At 44.0% G+C, this 16,152-nt stretch overlaps 1 protein-coding gene across 1 annotated transcript in view; it reads right to left on the bottom strand.

Annotated features, from left to right (window-relative positions):
- Positions 1–216: 216 nt before the first annotated feature.
- LOC126161796 (neuropeptide SIFamide receptor-like) overlaps positions 217–16,152 on the bottom strand; it is a 107,538-nt gene continuing 91,602 nt past the window's right edge. The window contains exons 2-3 of the mRNA XM_049917926.1: positions 2,514–2,597; positions 217–588 (exon numbers count right to left, since the gene is read on the bottom strand). Coding sequence (XP_049773883.1) covers positions 217–588; positions 2,514–2,597 — 456 coding nt within the window. The remainder of the gene's footprint in view (positions 589–2,513; positions 2,598–16,152) is intronic.

Here is a 16,152-nt window from a genome sequence, read left to right as displayed (position 1 = left end):
ACGTGTGTCGTGTGTGTGTACGTGCGTGCGTGTGCGCGCTCGTGTGCCAGAGAGGGACGGAGAGCCGGAGGAGGAAACTTTTGTTTGTTTTTATTTTGCTGCGACGTCGCGCGTCGGCACTAACCCGTCGCGTCGAGGCCGACGCCGGTCCGATGCGGCCGCGAGGGCCGGCTTGAGAGTGCAATAGTTGGGGCGGGGGCCGGCGCGCGGCGCTCGCTACACGCCCGTGTTGTTGAAGATGTACGACACGGACGTGTCGGGGCGCCGGGTCGACGAGTTGTTGTTGTTGAACGACTTGCGCACGCTCGAGCCGGAGAGCGCCACCGTCTCGTAGTAGCGCAGGCGGCCGCAGCAGCGCCGCGAGCGCAATATGGCGGCGAACCCGCGCCGGAACTTGTGGTTGAAGAAGGCGTACAGCAGCGGGTTGATGCACGAGTTGGAGGCGCCCAGCCACTGCGCCACCGGCGTCGCCACCGGCAGCGCCTCGTCCTCCCAGGCGGCCAGCTCGCCGCCCAGCTTGATGCGCGCGAAGATCACGTACAGCGGCAGCCACGACGCCACGAACAGGATCACCACCACCACCAGCATCTGCCGACAGTACCTCTCTTAGGGGAAGCTGGGGTAAAGTGACCAGGACGGCAAAGTGCCCTGAATAGTGCTGTTGTCTCCCGAGAAATGGTGAGTCTAGCTATACTATACGCATCATATTTCTCAGTGAGTTTGCCAGAGAAGGCTTTTTTCGTTATTTTTCAGTAAAAATTCTCTGAGTTTCAGTCGTCTAACAGAAAGCAGGAGATAAAATCGGTAACTTAAATGGTAAAATGGCGGAAAATTGTGGAACTTGAAACATAAAACAAAGGGTTGCTGATGCTAATAAAATACGCAGGAAGCAGATAGGTAAAATAATAGACAGACAATTAAAAAACATGGCGACAGTCTGGTATCTGTTCGCAAGAGATATAAAAATCACAGCCAGTGCCAACATGATTTCTGTTTGCACAACACTCACTTGAACACTGCACTAAAAAGTTGGCACAAATATGACACACCACAGCCGAGGGTAGACAGGGGGGAACCTGGACAGATGATGGGAAAGAAAATGGGGGGAAGGAGAGGAAAAACGAAGTGGGTGGGGAGGGGGGAAGGAGCCTATGGAGGACGAGGACCCAAAAGAGGGGGGGGGGAGGCTGGGCAGACGCAAGAGGGAATGGGGAAAGGCAGAGGAGGGGAATGCCGGAATGCAAAAGGACTCGGGGGGGGGGGGGGGAGAAGGGAGGCAGAAAGAGGGTAGGTGGGGAAAAAACAGGATGGAAAGGGGGGAGAGGGAGCCCAGCGAAAGGATAGAGGAAATAGGAGGGGGAGATGAGGATCAGAGTTGATAGGAGGGACAAATGGAGGGAGAGAGCGCATCATCCGGGAGGGGGAGTTGACAGAGGCCACCTTGGGAAAGGAGATGAAGGGTGTAGAGATGGAGGGAAGGGGGAACAAAACATGGTTCAAATGGCTCTGAGCACTATGGGACTTAACTTCTGAGGTCATCAGTCCCCCTGGCCGGCGAAGGGGGGACACAACAATGAAGGCACGGCAGAGGGTGGGGGTTGGAGAGGAGAGGAGCAACCAGGGGATGAGGGGGATCAAGGTGGTGGGAGGTGAAACATATTATGAAATAAACATCTAAAATAATTAATACTGGACCTTAGTGAAAAGGAGAACATAGATTAAAAGATGTTCAAATTGTAAACATATATGATGAGCTAAGGAGCTCAAGTCAAACAGCAGAAAATATCAAATAAAGTCCTCCCTGGAAACAGTAAATATTGTTACAACAGGTACAGCTTTTTAAAAGAGCAAACATTAGACTGAGAGTGTGGCAACTCTTTACGATTCCAGGGAAACACGATGTACAGCGCGCCACTTGTATTTCATGCAGTGACGCTACTAGCGCCCAGTAAGTCGCGCGCTCTATACCCTCGTCACCTGGCAACGTAGCGTGCAAGTTATTCATCTAAAAAATTATTGTGATACGTTGTTTTAATCAGCGCTTCAGCATGCGCATTGTGATACCTCTAGTTTTAAGATAGCTCTTGTGGATAGTGAGGAGCAGACCAAGACCCCAATGGTGCAGAGACAAGCCAAACACATTAACCAGAGATCGCATAGAGGCACAAATTTATCATTATGCCATAGCAAGCTCGGGTAAAATTGCTTGCAGTGGCACCATATTGGGCCTATCACACTGCTGCCTATACACTCATCGCTGCAGTACATTTAGCCTTTTTTTTTAAAAATTAAGGAAGGACCTAAGGTATGTCACATATTACTAAGGTAGAAAACAAGTATAAATCTCAGGGGTGACTCGATCTGACGCAGTTTCGGACTGCAGTCGGTGGCAAGCAGTGGAGAAAAAGAAGGCCGTACTTTTTCCTGTACATAACTTCGTCTGTACGCAGCCATAGCAGGGTCATTATGGAGGGGGTATAGGAAGTGAGTGCGAGTCGATACCGCATACCCACCTTGACCACCTTGATCTTGCTCTTGTGCTGCATGCGTTCCAGCTGTGCATCCGTGGAGTCACCAGGGATATCCCGCTTGCACACCTGCAACAAGTCGAATCCATGTTAGTGCCACTGACATCTCATTCCTTCTAATGTCGTGTGCAAGTATGGCAAACGGTGTATAAAAAATAGACACATTTTTATTATGATTATTGTCTATACAATGTGAATTGTCTAAAATTTGGATCTCTTTCACATGACGGTTCAAGTTATCGAAACGAGGATTTCGGCAGATGATTATAGGCAGAGGGAATGTTTTGTTGTATGGGCGATTCTGTAAACTCTTGTATCAGCCGAGATACTGGAGCAAGTATTTTTGATGGAACCATATATTTAACAGCATTCAAAAGCTCTAGGAAAGACGAACACAGTGTCGTGAAGCTCGACCCTGAAAATTTTGTCAAAAGTATCAGAAAAATGTGGTAAAATCCAGAGACAACGTGGTCGGTATCGACCCAAGCTGGGATCTCATGCCAGCATCACTATATGCAGCAAATAAGCTACTAATACAAAATGTTTAACCATATTTGCTCTTGGATCTGCTTTACTTGACATAGATATGGGGCTAACTACGATGGTTGTAAATGGGACTATATGCTAAATTCTAAGGTAACAGAAGGGGCATAACAAAACTAATTCAAATGTGTCTATGTACGCTTAAGAGAACAGCTTTTGTGGAAACAAGTAGGCACACCTGCTGCTGTTACCTCCGCAATAGACGATTTGAGACGTCTTAAGTTTCAATTTTTTCACATTCCACGGACATTTTTGCTAGAGCTTTCAATGACAACATTAACAAGCTTGATGTCACTGTATTCGTTATTTTAAGTCCGAAACGGAAGATGACAGACAGAAGGCCGAAAAACTAAATTTGCTCTTCCGAAATTATTTCATTGCGGATGATCATAGCACTGTCCATTCCGTCTATCATCGTGCGAAAGTCAAAATGGCAGATACAGAGCGACAGCGGAAGAGAAAAGCAGCTATAATCGGTTACTAGAGGAAAGGCATTAGGATCAGATAAGGTACCATAAATATTCTACAAGGATTATGTGGTAGAAATTGCTCCGCTTCTAGCAGCAGTTTTTCTAGATCGCTGGAACAACGAAAGAGATACAGTGACTGGAAGAAAGCGTACGTAGTTCCCGTTTTCAAGAACGATCGTAAGAAAGATGCACATAATTCCCTAAATCAATCCAGACAAATGCCGGGATGCCTCTTGTGAAAGGTCACGGCCGATTTCTTTCCCCATCCTTGACACCGTCTGAGCTTGTGCTCCATCTCGAATGACATTATCAATGACGCATTAAACCCAATCGTTCTTCCTTCCACGAGCAGTCTACATCGCTGACGTCAATCTGTCGTAAACTGCAGAACATGTTTTAGGCTCAAGATTTATGACGTTTTAGGAGAACCTAAATCTCCTCTAAAAAATCAACATGGATTCTGCAAACAGAGATCTTGCGAAACTCAGCTACCTCAGATCCTCCAAGAGATCCATAGCACTATAGGCAATTGAGCTCAGGTTGATGATGTGTTCCTTGACTTCAGGAAGGCATTTGACACCCTGCATTGCCGTTTATTGAAAAAAATACGAGCTCATCGAGCATCAGACCAGATTTCCAACTGGATTCAAGACTTTCTTGCAGATAGAACTCAACACGTCGCTCTTAACTGGACAAAATCGACAAACGTAATTTGTGAAATACCTCAAGGAAGTGTGGCTGGACAGTTTATGTTTACAATTTATGTAAATGGTCTAATAGGAAGTGTCGGGTGGTCTTTAAAGCTGTGTCTATAGTTCGTCAATAAGAACGTTGCAAAGCCAGAAGACAGTATAAACCTGCAGAGGATTTATGAATGGTGCAGACTCTGGCAACTGACACTGAAAATAAATACACATAACGTATTGCGCATACATAGTGTAGCAGCACCGCCGTTTAGGATAGGGAAAGTTAATTTTGTGCAATACTCTGAGCACAAGTTACAGCCAGGTGCAGGCCAGATTGCAGTAAGTTATGCATACCAACAATTGCGAAGTAGAACAGAGGCCACAGGGCCGTCAAATTACTGAAAGAGTATACGTAGTGGTTTTGCATGTCGCAAATCACAGGCAGAAGGGACGCACTAGCCAACCTAGCATGTTATGAGTAGGTGACGTGAAGCAGTTTGTATGGCAAAACAGAGGTGCACAGCCCTATATAAATAGGTGCGGGTTTCTAACGAGATTCAGTCAAGTGTGACAGCTCTCCTGGAAGGTAGGACATGTCACACCACCAGCTACACGCAGCAGCAGATGGGGTGCCAGCGTTCCAGTACACGGCGGGTCGCTAGTTCGACCCTCCGAGGCCGACGTGGGGTCCGTAGCCAGCCAGCAGTGGGCCACTCCATGGCTCACCACTGCCCGGCTTCCAATACACGCCGGAGGCATCCAGAGGTGAGTGCCACAGATTCGGATGCCGGATCGCAGGTGCTTGTTGTCGCTGTGATCTCAGCCATGCTGGCGAGAAGCATGCAGCTGGCCGCCTACGGCTCACACCGAGCAGCGCTGAGTCAGCAGGGACACAGACCTCCATGTCGACTGCCGGCATCCTGACGACGCCACAACTCCACTGGCATACAAGGCTGACACACAGTGCGTGCACGGGTCTCTGAGGCAGCCATTCCACACCAGGCCATTTCACAGACAGCAAAGTGGTGACCTCAGCATTGCGGTACCAGGTGACACAGACTGAGGGGAACATGGCACTGTGGTTGGAAACAATAAATCACTTGGAAAGCACAGATGAGTCTTGATACTGTGCCTTCTACCTCTTCCCGCTACATTTGGTCATCCTGATACATTTGGTGGCAGAAGTTGCCACTACAATACGAAAATTGCTGGAAACAGTATTTATCATAAAATACACTCCTGGAAATGGAAAAAAGAACACATTGACACCGGTGTGTCAGACCCACCATACTTGCTCCGGACACTGCGAGAGGGCTGTACAAGCAATGATCACACGCACGGCACAGCGGACACACCAGGAACCGCGGTGTTGGCCGTCGAATGGCGCTAGCTGCGCAGCATTTGGGCACCGCCGCCGTCAGTGCCAGCCAGTTTGCCGTGGCATACGGAGCTCCATCGCAGTCTTTAACACTGGTAGCATGCCGCGACAGCGTGGACGTGAACCGTATGTGCAGTTGACGGACTTTGAGCGAGGGCGTATAGTGGGCATGCAGGAGGCCGGGTGGACGTACTGCCGAATCGCTCAACACGTGGGGCTTGAGGTCTCCATAGTACATCGATGTTGTCGGCAGTGGTCGGCGGAAGGTGCACGTGCCCGTCGACCTGGGACCGGACCGCAGCGACGCACGGATGCACGCCAAGACCGTAGGATCCTACGCAGTGCCGTAGGGGACCGCACCGCCACTTCCCAGCAAATTAGGGACACTGTTGCTCCTGGGGTATCGGCGAGGACCATTCGCAACCGTCTCCATGAAGCTGGGCTACGGTCCCGCACACCGTTAGGCCGTCTTCCGCTCACGCCCCAACATCGTGCAGCCCGCCTCCAGTGGTGTCGCGACAGGCGTGAATGGAGGGACGAATGGAGACGTGTCGTCTTCAGCGATGAGAGTCGCTTCTGCCTTGGTGCCAATGATGGTCGTATGCGTGTTTGGCGCAGTGCAGGTGAGCGCCACAATCAGGACTGCATACGACCGAGGCACACAGGGCCAACACCCGGCATCATGGTGTGGGGAGCGATCTCCTACACTGGCCGTACACCACTGGTGATCGTCGAGGGGACACTGAATAGTGCACGGTACATCCAAACCGTCATCGAACCCATCGTTCTACCATTCCTAGACCGGCAAGGGAACTTGCTGTTCCAACAGAACAATGCACGTCCGCATGTATCCCGTGCCACCCAACGTGCTCTAGAAGGTGTAAGTCAACTACCCTGGCCAGCAAGATCTCCGGATCTGTCCCCCATTGAGCATGTTTGGGACTGGATGAAGCGTCGTCTCACGCGGTCTGCACGTCCAGCACGAACGCTGGTCCAACTGAGGCGCCAGGTGGAAATAGCATGGCAAGCCGTTCCACAGGACTACATCCAGCATCTCTACGATCGTCTCCATGGGAGAATAGCAGCCTGCATTGCTGCGAAAGGTGGATATACACTGTACTAGTGCCGACATTGTGCATGCTCTGTTGCCAGTGTCTATGTGCCTGTGGTTCTGTTAGTGTGATCATGTGATGTATCTGACCCTAGGAATGTGTCAATAAAGTTTCCCCTTCCTGGGACAATGAATTCACGGTGTTCTTATTTCAATTTCCAGGAGTGTATCTAGAAGTAACTATCCAGAGCGACCTGAAGTAGAATGACCACGTAAAGCAAATAATAGGCAAAGCAGATTCCAGGTAGGAAGATCCTTACGAAAATGTAACTCATCCACGAACGAAGTGGCTTACAAGAAGCTTGTTCGATCGATTCTTGAGTACTGTTCATCATCCTTACCAGGTAGGACTGGTAGAAGAGATAGAGAAGAGCCAACGAAGAGCGGCGCGTTTCGTCACGGGTTCCTGTAGCCAGTGCGAGAGCGTTACAGAGATGCTCAATAGAGTCTAGTGGCAGGCGTTACAAGAGAGATGTTATGCATCACAGAGATGTTCACTATTGAAATTTCGAATGATCACTTTCCGGAGAGAGTCGAACAACATTACTTCCTCTCATATACATCTCAAGAAATGACCACGCTGAGAGGATTCGATAAATCAGAGGTAATACTCGTACAGATGCTCACCGACAATCATTCTCCTCACACGCTATTCGCGAGCAGAAGAGGGAAGGGAGGGCGGGTCAGTTAGAGGTACCCAAATTACTGTTCCCCACGCACCGTTAGGTGGCTTACGGAGTATGATGTAGATTTAGTTGTGATTTGCCTCAAGGAACAAACTGCAGGAAACTGTCCCTGAAAGGATAAAGAGCAAAAAAGGTCACATGGACATGTGACCAGGAATGTGGTCCAAGAGAAGTTCCCTCACGTGAAGGTGATGTAAAATACCTTTGACGGTGTAGGTTTAATCACTGAAGGCTAACATGAGAACAAACCTGGCAAGTGGGAATGATCGCCCCATACCGACGTTTCAGCTCGGCACTCAAGATCGCAGCGAAATGGAGCATCATGACGTAGTGGCCACTTACACTACGTTCCACCAGTCCTCCAGCAGGAGGTGTTCAGAATACAAGTGGTGTAAGTCCACAGAAAGTGTTTCTAAGATACCAGAGAATAAAAATACATATGAACAAAAAATCAGCATAAGCTCTACAAACATAAATTTGCTTCATTCTGAAACAGACAATTATATTTCACTTTATCGATGCAAAATGAAGTACACAAAAGAAACATTGGCGACTGCAACAATCTTTGAAACGGAACTTGCTACAGTACTCTCCTTAAAATAATTGAAAACAAAGTAGTACACAATATAACAGCTCCATGTTAGATATTTCCATGTGCGTTCTTGTATTGACTATATTTACCCACGCATTCGCACAGAGAACAATCATCACTGTCTTCAGACTCGGCGCCATTTTCAGCAAACCGTTTTTGACATGCGTTTGCAATGAACATGAAGACACGGTGCTGAATAGGAGAAATAAAAGACAGAAAATCTAAGACATCCTTCTTGCACGTCGCTGCTGGTAGCTGACGTGCTGCTCTTCCCTTACCTTTCTTTGCCAGAAAAGTTTCATGAACACTGATAACTTCGGCGTTGAGCGACGGCAAGCACCAACACCAATTTGATGGAACTGTATTTCAGGGCCGGCCGAGGTGGCCGAGCGGTTTTAGGCTCTACTGTCCGAAACCGCGCGACCACTACGGTCGCAGGTTCGAATCCTGCCTCGGGCATGGATGTGAGTGATGTCCTTAGGTTAGTTAGGTTTAAGTAGTTCTAAGTTATAGGGGACTGATGACCTCAGAAGTTAAGTCCCATAGTGCTCAGAGCCATTTGAATCATTTTTTTTTTGTATTTCAAGATCGAGGCTATTTTTGTATTTTTGTGAATATGTACGTCCCTTTTCGTACCTCAACCACTGAATGTCTAGCCAATTCACTTTGTGACCATCAAAATTTTCTTCCGATTTACAATGGCTGCTTTCAATTAGTACGCAACATGTGTACTATTTTAAACAGATCTTTCCTCTCTTCTTTCACAATGGTTATGCAGTCATCTGGCGAATAAATGTGGGTTGCTTTTCTGCCCTTTACTTCTATCAAGCCAATGTCGGCATCATTTGGCAGGTACGAATGCCCTGACACAAGAAATTTATATTCTCTGATTTCTGTTTCCATAACAAGCTCTTGTAATAGCTTCTTCAAAGCTTGTGTCATTTTTACGTTGAAGTTTTGTTCTGTGCAGCTTTCGAAATGTAAAATCACATGCTTGCAGTTTTTTCCTTGTTCCTTAAGATGCTTCACTAGACAAGTTGAAAGATCTTCTGATCCTCATCTTCTCCCTTCCGTTTCATCTCACATGTAGATAAAACCATTCTTTTCCTTAAATGAAAGTATTTTAAAGTTGTACACATACAGCTATTCCTCTTGTAGTATGTTACTGATGTGGACAGTTATGGGAACAGGAGTGTCTTCTGTATATCAAAGGTCGATGTCTATGAGTCATTTTAAATATTTGCCGCGTCAGATTTCAAATTCTCCCTAGCCAGAGGAGCTTTTCCTAAGTGCACGTCTCTTTCTTGCGTCATGGACAGCAGTGCAGCTTCATTCTGTTCCATTGAATTCTTCACGTTAATTTCATCACAGAAAATACACATGTCTTTTGATGTAGCTTGAAATGTAGCTCAATGTTGAAAAGACATGGTGGTGGAATTTCTCTTTTACTGGTGTTTTTTGTCATCAATTTTTATTGCTTGGGGTTTCTTTCCACAAGAATTAACTACAGCACAAACGTCCGGCATTGATATGCAACGGGGCAGTCGTCCGTCGGATATCTTAAATGAGCTCAGGAAAAAATTCGCCAAAAGTTGTGGGATGTTTGTCAATAAGTGAAACGCGCAAGTACGAAAGCTTTAGCACGCCAGGAGTGGATAGGACGATGTATGCGGAAGTTACCACAATCCTTTACAAACCTGGACGCTTTGGTTTTCCATCTCTAGGAAATACTTAAATGACAATGATTTCTGACTTCCAGAAGTATTTCGCGGTCGTACCCTCTGTACGCTGAATAACTGCACTGTTCTTCGTGAGAAGCCACCTAGATTTCAGAAAGAATCAAACAATTTGCTGGACTGCGCTGACGTTATTCTTGCAGATCATTTTAATCGACGTGACCCAAGTCTGTTGGTAAAACGTTTTCTTTTGGTCAATTGTCCTTTCCTGGTTATATAATCTTGTACAGTATTTAGGAGAGTTTTCTTTTTGTCGGTCTACCAGATCTTCACATTCTGTGTACGTTTTCTTCCTGTCTGCTTTAATGATGACTGGGTATTCTCTACCTTTCCCTCAGACCTAAAAGAATAATGTAATAAAATTTGCTATTACAAACACTAATAATAAAATTCGAGACAAATAACTGCATTATATTGCATCAGAAGTTTTAAAAGAGGTAATATCGTTGCCAAACCATGTACAAAAATGGTATAAGTGATAAAAACATGACTTATGTTTCGCAGTACTTTTTGAATTACATTTTCTTCTGAACAGTCGTCCCTGTCCATAATTATGATTGATTGGTGTAATGGAACTACAAAAGTTTGAAACACAGCATGCAGTGTGGACTTGCTTCACTTGTCATCTGACGTAATAGTACAGTGCATGGTGGAGGATATTTCTAACAAATATTAACGACTTTCTATCCTATTCCATTTGAGTATTGAGTAAGATAAAGTTTACTGTCTTCATGACTCTCTTTTGTTTTACTCACATCATTCCTACATGATATATGCAATGATTACAGCAGAACGGTTCACTGATCCTTGATTACCAATGCTCTAAATTTTTCATGTCGCCTTTACCGACTAGTCACGTCTACGTGATGTTGTTGTGGTCTTCAGTCCAGAGACCTGGTTTGATGCACCTCTCCATGATAGTCTATCCTGTGCAAGCTTCTTCATCTCCGAGTGATTACTGCAACTTACATCCTTCTGAATCTTCTTAGTATATCCATCTCCTGGTCTCCCTCTACGACTTTAACCCTGCACGCTTCCCTCCAGTACTAAATTGGTGATTCCTTGATGCCTCAGAACGTGTCCTACCAACCGATCCCTTCTAGTCAAGTTGTGTCACAAATTCCTCTTCATCCCAATTCTATTCAGTACCTCCTCATTAGTTACGTGCTCTATCCATCTAGTCTTCAGCATTCTTCTATAGCACCACGTTTCGAAAGATTATGTTCTCTTCTTGTCTTAACTGTCTATCGTCCATGTTTTACTTCCACACATAGCTACACTCCACACAAATACTTTCAGAAAGGACTTGCTGACACTTAAATCTAAACTGGATGTTAACAAATTTCTCTTTTTCAGAAACGCGTCCTTTGCCATAACCAGTCTACATTTTATATCCACTTCACTTCGACCATCATCAGTTATTTTGCTTCCTAGATAGCAAACCTCATCTACTACTTTAAGTGTCTCATTTCCTAATCTTATTCCCTCAGTATCACCTGATTTAATTCGACTGCATTCCATTATACTCGTTTTGCTTTTGTTGATGTTCATCTTATATCCTTCTTTCAAGACACTGTCCATCCCGTTTGGCTACTCTTCCAGGTTCTTTGCTGCCTCTGATAGAATTACAATGTCGTCATCAAACCTCAAAGTTTTTATTTCTTCTCCATGGATTTTGACTCCTACTCCAATTTTTTTTTTTTCGTTTCCTTTCATGCTTGCTCATTATATAGATTCATTAGGATCCGAAACGATGGAGCAGTACTGTTTTATAAATCTGTTGTTGATTTACACAAAAGATCGAGAATGTCAGTCTTACTGTTTCTGTCAGATTTGCTATGTTTTCATACATTTCAACATTTTTTCATCTTTTCCAGGGGTCTATCATTTTTAAACGACCGACTATTTTCCTAATGATTTTTCTTTTCAATATTCAAAGTTTATAAAGAACAAAATCCATTACTAGGTGCTCACTTGCATTTAGGTATTTTGGTTTTACCGCTTTAGTACCTTATTTTAAGCTTGCTAAATAAGTAGTTTCTGTCATAAACATTACTCGTAATATGATAGGTAAATTCTTCCCTACCCTCTGTTGCACAGCATGTTTTCCCAAACAGTTTTCTTGAATTATTTCTTCCAAATACTTGATTTTTTCATTTTTTGTTTTGTTTGTTGCCTACCTCATCGATTTACGTCACCAAATTTGTTAGACTTTGAGGATGATCAGCAAATGCAATGTTTACATTAACGACTTTGTTATTTCTCCATAGTTGAAACTTTGTTCTGATAATAATTTGTTCCAGATTATCATGATTTTGTCTAGAATACACTTGAAGAGGAGAGATGATGACCAACCACCTCACTCCTACATCACATTTAGAAAGTTTTTGATGTTTCAGACCTTAATCTTAGTTTTGAGAGTGTGAGTACGAGACCACGTATTAGATGTGGACAGCTACCTTTTGTGTAGCTTTATGTATAACAAGGTGCGTTTCAGGCTTCTACCTGTCTTCAGCTGACGTGATGCATTTATATCTTTCACAGTTTAACATCTACCTTAATTTCAATCTGAACTCTACAGCTGTCTTCTCTTCTGAAATTTAGGGCTTTTTCCGCTATTTTATTCGTAGCACAAATACTTTTAAGTTCTGAAAGTAATTTCTTGTCAGGTACAATCATACTAATATCAAACGAAATTACCAGTTTAAGCCGGAATTGACTATCCTTAGTTTATAAAATGCATGTCGTGGTTCAGTCACTCCGTTTGAAATTAGTGTGATTGTGCGTCACAAGAAACTATTTTCAAAACAGTCGGTCACTATATTTCCTACTTGTAGGTTTATGAGTAAACCTAACAGTATTTATGCTACAAAAAAGGGTAAAAAAGCAATAATTTATAGAACAAATGTTACCTGTGACAGTCAAAATTCATTCGATTAAAACGTTATATTGACGAAGATAGCTATGAAGCGCAACAAAATTAAAAGTTACTTTTTAAAAATCCTGTCGTTCTCTCCTATTGCGGCGCAGTAGTTACAAAATTTGGCTCGAAGGTGCCTACCACCTATCCTGTAATGATGCACAAGCATGACGACATGCGGGGATAGTCCCATTCTCAGTGACTCCCCCTGGGAAGTTCATCACACCTTCCCTTACTCACACCTCACCCATGGCTCTATGAGGGAGGTCAGAACCGAGATGCCCAGCGTCGAAAGCATGTGGTTTTCTTATGAATGGCCGAGGAAAACACTTGTGGCACACCGCTGCTCAGAGTCGCCACGGAAAAGTCCCAGGAGGCGCCTTAAAGGGCATGAATGAAACTGCCATTTCTCTTGGGTGTTCATTTTCAAACATTTCGGATAGGCAGCCCTTTTGATACCCCTCAGATTTTGCAGGCAGCTGGTGCAAGCGAGTGCTGGTGCAGCGGCGTAGTGCCACTCAGCTGTCTTATTTTGATGCAACGTCAAATCATTTGGCGGAAAACTTTCTAACTGTGTGGTGCATTGTTTTCTCGTGTTTTTGTCGTTGTCTTTAGTAGATGGAAAGGATTCTGCGAATAACAAAGTGTGCTTTAAGCTTGGCCTTATCGAGAACAAAGGAATTATAATGTTTGTTCTGATTTACAGAATTATGGTATGATCTTCTGCCGAGGTTACTAAGCCGTTGCTCTGTCTGGACATGGCAGGTCATAGCAGTATATTGCAAAAATGTGTGTCTCAGAATGTGGTAAGGAGGGTGATGCAATGACTTTACTACACGACATCCTGGTCAGTGCCATTGCTGCTGCACTACGCTGTGGGAGGATCACACTATTAGGAAACACGCAATCTATGGACGAAGAAGTGACAGCACGAACTCTAGTTGTTCGCCATGCTATGTAGCTACTACTGTTCGAGGGGGTCAGCACAGACAGCCCTGCAACGCACGTCATGTGGCCATGTTGTTTTGCCAGACAGCATGTGCAATGAGGTATGGAGCATCTGTGGGCTCTTCACACATGAGTCACGCTTCTGTAGTGAGGGCTTTGACAGTCGGATCCATGTTGGCATTGGGATGTGGAAGTGAGGAATCATCTGGAAGTAATTTCCACACAAATCACATTTAGGTACAGATCTGTCATGATTTGGGGAAACAGGCACAGCTGGATAATACCCTTCATCATCCCATCTCCAGCACTGAACACACGGCACTACTGCGATAATAGAGATGTTCTTCATTCCTGAGGCTACAGCATTTTGACTGCACTCACATCATCTGGGGCATCAGGGATCATCTCAATGCAGTGGGGATTCCGGTAACGAAATGGTTTGCCAACAGATCTGACAAATCCAAATGAAGATATATGGGTATTTCATGGATAGAAGCCTAAGGTAGATAAATCCCCAGCCAGGAACACTTGTGGAATTCAATCTCTATTGATCCATCATGGACAGAGGACATTTGTCAATCGACAAATGACAGTTACTTGAGGAACTGCCCGATGCCTTGCTAAACATCTAGAATGACGTCACCAGCCCTAAATCAATTCCTCGATCTGCATCTGTAGTCTCCAAAGATCGGTTGTCATTAACCTAATAATGGTGGCCTCTGTTGTTGCAAATTTATTCAAATCATTAAAAAACAATAAAATCAGAATATGGAGTGTTGCGCCTGTAGAATACTGTACCTAGGAATACATATTTCCTGGTCGTTGTCTGAGTATAGTGACCAATTTTAGAATAAGTTGAAGAATGTGCACCACAGACTACCAAAATTTTCTACTGTTTTTGATGTTGTGTTTTTTGCAGTATTTGTAAATGAAACGAGTTATACATATTCAAGTGCTGTCTAACGTATTGCAGCTATTTGGATGGTATTGTTAATTCTTCAGTTTTAGAGTTTTATGGAGAGTAAAATTCTATATATTTTTAAATTTTTTTAAGAAAGGTATGGATGGTTGAGCTATTGTTTATCAGTTGTGCACTATCTTGTACCTTGAAATAGATGATATTCTATCACCAACGGGTTGGTGAAGCCAACTCCTTATATTGCCATGCGAAATCATAATGTCCCGTCCTGGAGTTCTGCATGCTGTCGAGAGGTGGACACGAAAACCTGCCTCCGTAAGCGAGGTCGCTAATCCGCGCCAATGCGGTGGCACTCGACTCAGAGGTACGCAGGTTCGAATCCTGGTGGTGAATGAAATTTTCACTGTCAGTATTTTATTGGCAAAGCCAGGAGAGGTGGTGATCAGTCTTTATATCAGTATCCTAGAGTAATTAATAACATAAGTGAGGTGTTACGTCTGTGGGATTCGGACACTAAGCTTGGCGGCCCCTTGGAATTATTGAGAGGAGTAGACTCTATGACGGCACCGAGTTTTACGCTCTTTCTTCTCTCATCGTCATCCAACAACACAAATGTAACGTTCCACTATAAATGCATCCATTACACTCACGTACACTCCACAAATACACTTTCGAGACGACTCTCGCACATCCGAACGGCAAGGGGCCAATGCGCGTGTATGAAGATCACCCTCACCGTCAAGCAGCTGAAACCAGCCCGTTGGATTTCCCAGCGAGCAATGTCTTGTATTTATATTTACTAGTACACCCTGCAATTAACTCGCATTCTATCAGTCACTGACAGGTAAATAGTGAGGGACAAATAAGTGAATGCATGTATTTATTAATAAAAGGTATTATATTCTGAATAGTAATAGCAAATACTATTATGCTCACTGTAGAAAACTGATGTAATTATATAAAATATGGTTAATTGTGAAACATATAGAACGCAGATAGTGTGTGTGATTAATTTTATTTTTTAAAACTTCTTTATTTTACTAAAATGCTTTGAAAAGGAAGTTAGCTTTATAATATGATAACCGTTTACTTTTTGGCTGTATGTGCAGCATATCAGAGAATGTGCGAACTCGTGAAAAGGCCACGTAAACAACCCTCTTGAAAATGAGACCATAAAGGCAATCGTTTAATTGTACTTTGGACAATTGCTGTTCTATTGGCGTGTCAAACGACGGAAAATGCTTGACGGAAATCTTCATCAAACAGAATTGTTTTGCCTCCTTAAGGGAGATTATTATTCACGATGTCCCTCAAAAGTCGACCGACAACGCTTGGCGCGTCTTTGAACGTAAACAACTCCTACCGCTGTCGTGAATTACAATAAACTTGATTGTCAGTAGGGGGTACACTTTAAATTCTTTACGACATTGTGATTGAAATCGATTGACAGTCTACACTTGCGTAAAGAATATAATCAACTTTAAAAGCTGCTGTGCATGCTAATTAAACGGAAAATAATTAGACGGAACTTCCTACTTTGTCTTAATAAAACAAATTTTAACGAAAAAATGACTTTAAACAATATGTGCCTTTCTGGTCTTTAGTGGCGAACGAAATCTTGAAAATGATATTAAT

Source organism: Schistocerca cancellata, chromosome 1, assembly GCF_023864275.1.
Source record: "Schistocerca cancellata isolate TAMUIC-IGC-003103 chromosome 1, iqSchCanc2.1, whole genome shotgun sequence".
Lineage (NCBI taxonomy): Eukaryota > Metazoa > Arthropoda > Insecta > Orthoptera > Acrididae > Schistocerca > Schistocerca cancellata.
This window is presented reverse-complemented; position numbering and strand designations above follow the sequence as displayed.